Consider the following 12,094-nt stretch of genomic DNA (forward strand, 5'->3'; position numbering starts at 1 on the left):
GGGTGGGGGATTGCAAAAAAGAAATAATACCCGTCATTAAAATGTAAAGTATTTACTGTGTTACATAATAAATGCAGAGTGGAGGAATTGGATGTGCTGGAGGAGTAATGAAGTGACATCTGTCAAAACACCTAGCCGTGGCATAGGGACATTCTGGTGAGGTCAGGTCATAGAAGTCATGCTTGGCTAAGCTACAGAGAAATAAGGGACCTGTGCCAGCCACTCTTTTGACCTACCCTAGTATTTCCCTTTTCTTCTGAACTATTTCTTCTTCTAATTTCAAAGAGCCTGCTCTGTACCGTAGACAGACCTCGCATTCTACACCCAAACTCTGGATCATAACTCAGAGGGTATTCTGCATTGACAACATTTCAGGGAAAGTTGTCAGACTGTAGTTGACTTTGCTTGCAAACAGTGACAGCAATTGGAGAGTTTAAGGCAGGGTCCTCTTTTGCTGGTAATGTTCTTAGTTTCTCTTAATTTACTCTTCCCTCTGGTATGCTCTGCTTTGAATCCAAAATTGGTTGAAACTGACTCTCAACACCCTCCCTTAAGGTCCATGGCACCCTATTCTTCAGTCCAGTTGTAGCATTTCTGTGCTCTCCCAGCCCACCTCCATTGTAGGTAGAAATATGAGGAAGGGATTTTGTTTCTCACACTTACTAGGGTGGAGGGTGCTCTGTCCACACGGTGAACAGAAGTCAGGGCTGCCAAGTGGCCTGCAATGCAGGAACTGATTCAGGTTACTTTAAAAAAATTCATTCAGTGTGGTGATTGTTGGCGGGTAGTGGGGGGGGGGCGGAGGTGGAAGAGGGTGTAAGGGGGATAAATGGTAGTGGGAAAATACAGCTAAAACATATCCATTCAAAATGCCAATAACAACTCCAGTTAGAAACATCGAGTTAGGTCCTGGGGCTAGAAGATGGCAGCAGAGTAGAAGGGAGCTGAGTCCACTTGCCTCCGCCACCAATCCAGATTCTCAGCTGAACTTGCCGCAGTCAACCTGAACAAGCCACTGAACCTTAGCTGGTAGGAAGTGTGGAAGTCTAGGAGTACAGAACATGGTGGTTGCCATCCAGTAAGGGGATTTTTAAATCTAAAGCAAGTAACCCTGTGCATGGCTCTTGTCACAGCTGAGAGTCCAGACAGAAATCGTATCTTTGAGGCTCCCTCCCCTCTCAGAGCTGGGGACCTTAGTTTCGCACAAGGACCCCCCACCCAAATTGGAGGAAACTTGGGGGGATCTACTGAGATTGTGAGACCCAGGCTGCACATTCACAGCGAGCAGTGCCATGGTGGAAGTGCTGGCTTGGAGAGCTCATAACAGGGCTTCAGATTGCTAATGGACCAGTTGCCACACGCACATCTGCAAGAAGCACCCACAGGCTGCAGCCAACAGTGACTTTGAAAGTTGTGTTTCTTGGGGAGGTTTTATGCGCAGAGAACCAGAGAGTGACTCAGTTCTGCGGCATGGGTACGGAAGAGAGACTTTCAAAAGGAACCGAAATGTGGACTGTTGAGGACCTCATGCACTGCCGCTCAGCTAGCAGAGAGACCAGAGTGAAATTGCAGCTCCAAAGCTCTCTCTCCTCTGGGAGCAAGGGGCCTTAGCTCCACACAGGCATGCCCTCTCCTAGGCGGGGGAAACACGAGGGACCCACGGAGTCTGTGAGACCCAAGCTGCATGCTCACAGCATGTGCATTGCGATGGTTGAAGCACCACCCTGGAGAGCTCAGGATAGGGCCTCAGGCTGTGCAAGGGTCCAGGTCACTGCACCTGGGTCTGTCAGAGGCACCTACAGGCTGCAGTCGACAGTGACTTTGAGAGAACTTTTATCCTTTGGGAAGGTTTTATGCCCAGAGAACCAGAGAGTGACTCAGTTCTGCGGGGTGGGCACCACATAGTGACTTTTAGAAGGAACTGAAGTGTCAACAGTCAAGGACCCCATGTGCAGCTGCTCTGCCAGCAAACAGACCAGAGGGAAATCACAGCCCTGGAGCTCCCTCCCCTTTGAACTGTGGGGCCATAAAAATACTCACAGCAACAGAGTGGAAAGGGGAGGCGGTGGGGTCTCTGGTGGTGGGACGCAGTGAGGGTCCACCACACTTGTGAAAATCAGAGAATGCAAATTCAGCATGAACTGCTTCTGAAGTTTGGGTGCCAGGCTGAAGAGCTCCCTATGTGAGCTCAGACTAGGAAAAACCAAGCTAGTACAGTGGGGCCTCTAAGGGCGGTGGCAGACAGCAGTGGCACAAAGGGGATCTCTGATTGCAGGGGAGGCACCAGGGGGAGACCAGAACAGAGAACTTGATAAGTGGATTTGGAAAAAGAACTTCTTTCTCCACTCTCAAGCATGTGTGCTGGTGGTGCCCTGCTTCTCCATTGTGAACTACCCCTTCTGCTGAGGCTGTGAAGAGGGACATAACAGAATGAGCACAAAAAAAAACTTGGCCCATTCTGAACTATTCTCAGCTGTGCCAGGCCATGCTGGATCTTTGGGTCCTTTCCTATTGAGACCAGCTGGGCAGAGAGATCAGGAATTTGTGCAATGGAGGGTTTTGGGGGCTCCAACCTACTCGACTTGCAAGCAAACTGGGGGCTGTGTGAGGCAGAGAGTTTTGGACTGTGTCTCCTACAAAGGTTGTGAGCTGGGAGTTGAACAGTTGAGAGTTGAATGCCTGGGATACTTTGGAGAGAGGGGAAACCACTCTCAGCCTACTGGGAAGGGGAAAAAGTACCCACCCCCTGCCCACAGGGTTATAGGTTTCAATCCCCAGTGGGGAAACTGTAGAACAGACCTGCCAGGTCCAAGATTCTACCACTGGGTGCATTTCTGCAGGGGGAAGAAAGAGAAACTCCAAACAGGGACTTTCAAAGTCTAAGACATTTGGAGGATATCACTTGGGAATAGAACAGAGAGCCTAGCCTCCTACTGAGGGCTTGGAATATAAAAGAATTTAGCCCCTATCTGTAGTCTTGTCTTGCCCCAGCCCCAAGAGGAGATTCTTTTGAACTATCTCCTGAAGTAGAGAGCTGCTGAGCTCACTCCTGCCAAGGGGAAAGTTGAATGCACCAATCCTGAATCAGCAGTGACCCTGCCTGAGGAAGCAAGTGCCTGAGTGTCTTGCAGTGACTAAAGAGCTTGCTTTGAGTAGGGGCTACTACCTCCTAGAGACAGCAGGACCAACAAAGTAGAAAGCTGCTAGCCCTATTTCAATAGTTCTGGTCTCAGCCAACAGTCCCTCATCAAAAGGCTCTAGAGAAAAAAACAGGCAACCTCAGGGAAGGGCAGAATGGCTGAAAGGGAGAGGTGGACCTCAGGGAGCCTCAGCTCTTAGACAGAGTTGCCAACAGCTCCAAGCAGGAAAATGCTGACTCTTATGCCCCTGACATGCATAAGCAGGTCCAATAAACAGACACAAACAGCAAATAGCCTGGTAGCTACAGAGAGATAGCCTAGGGCTGGTTACACACAATGTCTGAAAGCAACCTGTTTCTGAACTCCACCCAATTGGACCCAGAACCAACAAAATCACTGGTGAACTTCAGTACACACCAAAGCTCAAACGAAGTAGCTATATAATCAGTGCACCCAAAGCGGGATTCCTGCATGCTCCAAACTCTACTGGGAACAACACCTCTTCAAAGGGCAGCAACTACACAACATCTCATATATGGAGGTCAATGACTACTATTACAGTTACCCAGCCTGCAGGGATAACTATACCCACAAAATGGCCAGCATTTAAAATACAACTACAACAAGGATTGGGGCACAGAACCAACAAGAAACACTCCTGGACCAAGGAGTTCAGGTGTCCTGAAAGATTGGCAACTAACCCCAGCAAAATACCTTTATCATAAAAAAACATTATCATACCTACTTAGCACACAGAGATCAAATGGAGTAACAGAGAAAAAAGTCCCAAACAAAAGAACAACTGAAATCCCCCCCAAAAGAATTAAAAGATATTGATGACATGGAAGTAACACAAACACCAGATGCAGGGTTTAAAATAATGGTTATAAAGATGCTCAAAGACCTTAGGGGAAGAATAGATCATCTTGGTGGGAATTTAAATAAAGAGATAGTAAATATTAAAAAGAATATAGAAACCATAAGTAAGAACCAGTCAGAAATGATTACACTATCTGAAATAAAGAATTTCCTTGGAGGAATCAACAGTAGGTTAGATGAATCAGAGGACTGCATCAGTGAATTAGAGGACAAGATGACAGTATGTACCCAAAGAGATAATGAAAAAGAAAAAAGACGAGAAGCAAAGAAAGTGTAAGGATCCTATGGGATAACATCAAGCAAACCAACATCTGCATCATAGGATTGCCAGAGGAGATGAGTGTGAGAACGGTAATAAAACCTATTCGGAGGACTAATGGCAGAAAGCCATTATTTCCTAACCTGGTGAAAGAAAATGGCACACAACTTCAGGAAGGACAAAGTCCCAATAAAGATGAACCCAAAGACCTACACCAAAACATATCATAATTAAAATGAGAAAGCTTGAAGACAAAGGCAGCAAGAGAGACAGTCAGTTACATATAAGGGATTGCCCATTAGAATCTCAGCAGATTTTTCAACAGAAACAGCATGGGCCAGAGGAGATTGGCAGAACATATTCAGAGTAATGAAAGCTAAGAACGTGCAGTCCAGATGCTGTACCCAGCAAGGCTATCATTGAAAACCAGAGGCCAAAGAAAGAGCTTCCCAGACAAAGTAAGGGTAAAGGAGTTCATTGTCACCAAGAAATGTTAAAGGACCTTCCGGTAGAAGAAGAAATAGAGAGAAAAACATAGGTACAATATAAAAGATGGCAATAAGTAAGTAATTATTTATAATAGCCTTAAATGTAAACAGATTAAATGCTCCAATCAAAAGACTAAATGAAACTAGACCACCAACTATTTTATACAGTATTTATATAAATATTTGTATATTTATATTAAAATATGCTACTTTTATAGGGCTTATGGATAAGGTTTCTCTCAAACTGATTTAAAAGAAGCGTTTTTCTCCCAAGTAGGTGAAAGGGCCCTGAATTCTTTCACTGATACTGCTTTTCCTCTGCACTGGCCTCATCCCCCTAATAATAAAATGTGAGGTGTTCCCCATTGCAGACTATATTTTATTAAAAGAAATGTTTGTGGCAGGAAGTGCCTGAAAGGTTATCCTATTTTTAATTTATTGAGAGCTTATCTATTTTCTGAGAGTGATTTGCTATCATCCATATCAGGTCTCCGTGGCCCAGTTTGTTTGTCATTGTTACCTGTGGGCTCCACTGTGTGTACCCAGTGAGGGTTAGTTGCTTGGGATCCTGGATAAATATTTGACTTTTATGTAGATAGATAACAATCAAAAAGGGTTTTTATATATCATAGTTTCTCTTTACACTTAGCAAGTGACCTCAGCTGTTAAAACGTGAGCAGAGCAAACTCTGTGGCAAATGCTACTGAGTCTGGCTGGGCCCAAGACAGTCAGGTCTGCAGAGCATAGAGCAATGCGCCACTCACTGCCTGAGTAGATCACTCACACCTACGAATGCTTGTCGTTGTCGGACTGGTGCTTTGCCACTTGTCTCGACAGCACATCTATCAGACAGATTCACTTCAAACAACCTTATCTGGGAGTCACTAGTAAAATGTTGACAGAAACCGTCTTACATCCCAACTAGGACCCGAAGAAGGAACAACTGACTTTACTCTCCCGTATCAAACCACTGCTGTGGATCGGTGAACACTTTATTCTCCCACTTGAACTTGAGCTCTTCGGAAAGATCACTCCTGCCAATCTTGCGGAGATGACGAGCCAGAAGGCGAAGTTTATCCGTGGAATTTGGGAGTGACTTTTTCCAGAAGCAAAGAAGTTCGTGGATCTGCTCTGTGAGATCATCTGGGCTCTTCAGTTTGATGAGCTGAATGGTGCTGCGGCGGAGAGGGAGGGACGCGGAGAGGCACAAGGCGTCTTCCTCCGAGAGCCCCTCCGCCAGCCAGTGGAGCAAGTCATCCCACAGGGCTTCTGCCAGGCACAAGGGGACACTGGGTTAGGACTCCTTCTTGGGGGAGGTGCTTATTTCACCTCTGTACCTGTTCACAGGAAATCTAAGTGCCTCTGGTAGTAGAAAGAGTTGGGACCTCCCAGAGAATGGTTGAGAGCTGTTGAATTTCTGGGGTCCCCTCCACCCCACGCCAAGAACACACCTGTTGCAGAGGGTTGAAAATACTTCCCTAAGAGCCAGAAGGGCTGCTTCAGTGGTTTGTAGGCCCTGGCCCAGACGGTCTACTTAGGGTGAGGCTGCAGACAAAACCTGACATTTTTAACAAGCTCCCAACCCTGCTTTGGTAAAAGGTATTTGGTATTTGACACTATGGTAAAAGGTATTTTTTGTTCAGAAAATACTTTGCTCAGTTAGTACTAACCTGGTGCATAAATTATTTGAGCAGCTGGACACTTCTCACACAACCCCAACCACAGACACACACAAACTCACTGAGGGAGGTCCACTAACCAAAGAGCAGTTCTGGGGGTGGTTCTTCACCCCAACTTTGCCCCTGGCCTCTGGACTAGTGTTTAGAACCGCAAACACCTCTTTTGTCTATAATCAGTATGTTCAACATACCTCTTCCCTTACCCTGTGACTCCTGTCTCCCACCTAAACTCATGATTCATTTTCTGTTGTTGTTTTCTTCATTGTGTAACTCAGACACATCACTCAGAAAACCCCCAACCCTACTTCCCCTCTCCTTGTACCTACCGGCAGGAGCCCGCCTCACAGTCACTTGTTCCTACTCTCACGCTCACCACTGCCGCACGTTCCCCGGTCTGGTGTGAACGAAGAGTACCTGCCACCTTTTACTCAAGTATTCCTTCCATCGACCTCCTTGCACAAATCGCACTTGATTTTACACTGCGAGTCATCCACTCCTCTGTGGAGGCTACTCCCGAAATGGAGTGAACACATCCTTGCTCTCCCCCTTGCTCTCAAAGCAACATTCTGCCCCATCAGGCAGTATAGGGACTTCCATGTCCATGCTCTATGGCCAGGCCTTCCCCTCCCTGTCCACATCATGTATCTGTTGGCATCAGAGAGCAGAACTGTCGGCAACTGTGTTCATCATCAGTAGTGCCATTGACCCCACGGCTCCTTAGTCTTGTCGATAGTCAGTGAGTTGTGCGTGGCTCCTTATTAGAAACTAACATTCATGGCCAGTTCTCACGTTTCATCATCAACCAGAATTATTCTGCCTCCCTGGCCTCAGCCTTTCAATATTACTGCCCACCAGTACCTCCTCAACTTCCACAGGCTGTGTTCCGTTGCTCCTGCTGCATGTTATTCTTGTCCCCAGCACCACTAATGTAATCATTCTTTTGATGACCCCAGTCATTCATCATCCCCAGTGGGGTTCACATGCTGCTTCCAATGACCAGCTCTACATCCAGGCAGGTCTTGCATCTTCTTTAAACTCTGTTGTCCACTTCAGCTTTCGTTGCCTATCTGTCAGCCCTCAGTTCTGCTTTATTTGCACTGCATTAACCACTGGGCTGCCCAGGGTTATGAACCTATGCTGAATGTGGTCAACAAACTCTTTGCTTTTTACACCATTTGAACCCTTAGCAGCTTACAAATCCATTAAAAAATCTTTTTCCTATGCTCAATTTAAATTTTTCCAGAGCAACCACCCAAACTTCTTCTACCATCCTTAAGTCCCAAACTCACACTCACTGTTTCCCTTAGCCAGGTCTCCTACTTTACCCAAAGCCATTTGACCTGAGTTCTCATAACCTTGTTTTCATTTCAGAATCGTCTTACAAAATTTCACTCCTCGTGTTTGCCAGATTCCATCCCCCACACTGTTTTCATCAAATAATTTCACTCCACACCTGTTCCTTCATCGCCTCCTCACCACAGGCTCTTGGCACACTTTTTACAAGCACTTTCAAGCCTCTTCTTTCTCTGCTTCTGCTACTCTTTCAAGTTACTGAGCTGTCTCTCCCTTTCCTTTACCATAAAATCTTTGATATTTTTGGAGCTAAAGGACAAGGCCCTCTATTTTATTATCATTTTTTAAACTTTCAATATTCCCTTCTATTGGTTTCAGGTGTACCGCATAGTGATTAGACAATCCCATACCTCACAAAGTGTTCCCCCTGATATTTCTGGTGCCCACCTGGCAACATACACAGTTACTGCAATATTATTGACTGTATTCCCTATTCTGTGGTTTCTCTTCAGATTGTATATATCTTTTGCTTTTTAGTATGGAATCTTTTAATGGCCGGTGCAAACTTGATGCCTCAAGTTCATCACTACTGACTCACTTCTTAAACCCTTGCTTTAGGGATTCTGTGCCCTCTTTTAAAATTATTGAAGCCTTTCTAATCTTCCCAGGGCCCTCCTGATTACTACTTATAACAGCTGATGCTCAGTCTGCAACTTCTATGACTTCACAAGGCCTTTTACTCCTTCCCTTGGGCCAACCGAGGTTCTCCCCTCCCCTCTCCTGCACAGACTTCTTTCTGCTTTGCTGTCTCTTGCTCATGATACTGCTGAGTTTCTGCTGCCTTTCTCAGGCCTCTTCTATCTCTATCATCTCCTCTTACTGTCTTAACCATCTGCTCCTTGTGAAATAGCCCAGATCTACTATATCTTCCTCTGTGGCTTTGTTTTCCTAAGTCCTGGTATAGCATTTGCAATGTTCATCTCCTAATTATCTTTACCAGTGTATGCCCCAGCAAATTCAAACCTCTTAGGTCTCAAACCAAAATCAACTTCATCGTTTTCCTCTCTTCACCTGATTCTTCACTCTATCAGCTTTTGCAGTAAATGTGACCATTCAGTTGAATAAGCTAAAATGTGTAGTATTATTCAAATTTCTCAAAGCCTATTTCTTAACCCTTGTACCTAACTAAGTCCTATACGTCCTAACTCTAAACATGTCTCAGACACTTCCCCCACCTTCCAGACTTATGACTCCATTTCAGTCATGACCCACCCCTCTATTCCAAAGAATTATAGGAACCAGGGCTCTAATTCACATCTCTGCTATCAGTTTTGACTAACTTTAGTCTTCTATCCAATCGGTAAAGAGAAGTTCTCAGTCTATTCTGTTTTTATTTGCTCCTTGTTAATAAATCTCTTTTTAAAAAGATTTTACTTATTTTTAGAGACAGGGAATGGAGGGAGAAAGAGAGGAAGAGACTTGATATTTGAGACATACATCGAGGAGTTGCCTCTTGCACACCCACAAGTGAGGACCCGGCCTGCAACCCAGGTATGTGCCCTGATTGGGAATTGAACCAGCGACCTTTTGGTTCTCAGGCCAGCACTCAATCCACTCAGCCACACCAGGTGGGGTAACAAATCTCTTATAAACTACCATCTATACTTCTTAGCTTAGCATTTAGAGCTTTTTATACTGTAATCCTGCTCTAATATCATCTCTATTATCCTTCCTGCAACAGCTCAGATGGCTTTGGTTGTGCAAGGCCGTGTGGTGTAACAGCCTAGGACTTCCTGGTGCATACAGGAAAGACCGGGATAGCCTGTGCTCTCTAGTGGTTGTGACAATGGCAGTGAGAAAGCCACTTTCATGTGAACATCAAATTCTTCAAAAGTTAACAAACTTTCTGGGCTCTCATCTGCTGCTATTGTTTTGGTTTGGCTTGGTTTCTTATTTGGGGGCAGGAGTGGGCTTGGTGTTGTTTTGTTTTTTGCTGTATTACCTGCTCTCTCTTCAGTTTTATTGCCTCTGAGAGGATCTGTCACACTAAGGTTTATTCTCATCTTACTTTCTTCTGATATAAGTTCAGTAAAGCCCACACATTTTCTGTACACATCGATAAAGGCAGCCCCTGGATGGAATGCTTTGCCATCAGTCATGGGTCTGACATAGTAGCAAAACACACTCACTTATGTCCTTTGAAGACCAATAAATTATCACAGTAGTAACTATTAACGTCACAAAATGAATCGTCTCAAAAGCTAAAGTAGAATAAAAGTGTTAAATTCCACCCTGAAACCTGCATCATTATTATGTAATTGATTTATGCATAACCACAATCAAATACCACAGCTTTCCTTTTTGATTTCATTTGCTATACCTCCATTGAAAAGCTACTGCCCTTAAATGCAGATTTGAAGTGACCACACTTCAAGACTCAGAATTGATAGTCAACATTTCAGAACAAATTGCAGTGGTCTATTTATCAAACTAAGCAATTACTAGTTATCTTCATAAAGTAATACTTAGTAGGGCTCATATATTTCTTGTAGATTTTAATAAATTTTAAGTATGTCTACATTTGAGTATCTTTTGATTTAAATGTGCATGATTTCCAGAGGAAAAACAGTAAACCGATCAATCTAATGTTTGTTTAATTGCAAAGTTCTCATTTTTTAATAAAAAGGTTGCATAAAGTACAAAATATAAGAGGAAGAAGGCACCTCTGTAATAAGGACACTCTTACCTAGAGGATCTGTAGAAATTCTTTTGGTACTCTGTGGGCGGTTGATTAATTTTTCATGCTATTGGGGGAGGAGACACAGAATAAGTAGAAGAAATCATTAATTTGTGAACAAGCTACAAATACACATCTCTCTGAACCTCACACCTATTTGAAAAAGCAATGAATGGCATACCTTGCAAAATCAGATTAGGTATTTGTGCATGCATACTCAGCGATTGCTTTCCTAAGATAAGGCAAAGTACGTTAAACGAAATCTTTCAGAAAGTTTAAATTAAGAATACACATTTAAATATTATTATTGTAGCCACATTATCTGTGAGTAAACATTTTTCCAGCTATAATTTGTAACTATTAAAATCAGCAAATATAGAACAAACTACAAACATAGAATTTTGGGGCCTTCATGGGGCAGACATCAGCTTGGACACCCAGCTTGGGGCCTGGCACGTAATGGATACTGAAACATGAGTTTTGGCGAATAAATGCATGCATCAGTGTGCATACATGATGTTGAAAACAATCAAGTCTTTGCGCACGTATTGTTCTACAACCAATATTTTATCAAGAAGTGATCGAATATATAACCATGACTTTTCTACACTGTCTGCAGAAGGAGCGCTTTGTTCTCATTTCATCTGGGATCCCTGCAAATGGCTCAGGAGATAAATGAAAACTGTCTGGGTTTGGAAACCTGTTCTGTGCTCTGGACAGTTCATCTCCAGCTCAGCTCTGAAATGTGATTTATGTGTTTTTTTACATTTATCTTTAGAGGGGAAGGGAAGGAGAGAAGGAGAGAAATATCAATGTATGGTTGCCTCTCGTGAGTCCCCTGCTGAGAACTGGCCTGCAGCCCAGGCATGTGCCCTGACTGGGAATCAAACCACGATCGTGTGGTTCGTAGGCCTGAGCTCAATCCACTGAGCTACACCAGCCAGGGCAATTTATGTATTTTTTTAAAAACACACATCACATCACACAATGGGATTCTACTCAGCCATAATAAAAAAGAGGAAATTTTTGCAGTAGTATGGATGGGCCTGGAGAACATTATGCTAAGTGAAATAAGCCAGTCAGAGAAGGACAAATACCATGTGATTGCACTCATATGTGGAATCTAAGGAACAAACTGAACCAACAAGCAAAAGCGAGACAGACTCAGATGGAGAACAGATGACAGCTGGTGGGTGTTGGGGGGTGCAGCTGGGGTGTAGAGGGACTGAGCCGAAAGAAGAAAGGACTCATAGACATGGACAACTCTGTGGTGGTTGCCGGGGGGCAGGAGAGTGTAAGGGGACTAACTGGTAATGGGAAAAATACAATAGAGATTAATTAAAAAATAAAGCAACTAATAAAATTAAAAATAAAAACAAATCACAAAAATCTGTACAAAAATGTCCACAGCAGCAAAAAAATGGCTTGCAATAGCCAAAAAACCAAAGACAACTAATATTTTTCTCAATAGGCGAATGAAGTATGGTGCATGCACACTACGAGTTACTTTTCAATAAAAAAAAAGCGCGAGTCACTGATGCATGCAACAACTTGCAGGAACTGCGGGGAATTATGCTGACTGAGAAAATTCCAGTTTCAAAAGGTCACCTGTTCCACAA

General features: G+C 43.9%; 1 protein-coding gene across 2 annotated transcripts in view; it reads right to left on the bottom strand.

Moving 5' to 3' along the window:
• DTHD1 (death domain containing 1) overlaps positions 1 to 12,094 on the bottom strand; it is a 65,724-nt gene that overhangs the window by 2,688 nt on the left and 50,942 nt on the right. The window contains exons 9-10 of one of the 2 annotated variants that reach the window (XM_037064358.1): positions 10,485 to 10,542; positions 5,720 to 6,035 (exon numbers count right to left, since the gene is read on the bottom strand). In XM_037064358.1, coding sequence (XP_036920253.1) covers positions 5,720 to 6,035; positions 10,485 to 10,542 — 374 coding nt within the window. Of the gene's footprint in view, positions 1 to 5,680; positions 6,036 to 10,484; positions 10,543 to 12,094 lie in introns of both variants that reach the window. The other variant, XM_037064359.1, reaches the window with a different exon arrangement.

This window comes from Sturnira hondurensis, unplaced genomic scaffold, assembly GCF_014824575.4.
Source record: "Sturnira hondurensis isolate 20B ecotype Veracruz unplaced genomic scaffold, ASM1482457v3 Scaffold0015056, whole genome shotgun sequence".
NCBI lineage: Eukaryota > Metazoa > Chordata > Mammalia > Chiroptera > Phyllostomidae > Sturnira > Sturnira hondurensis.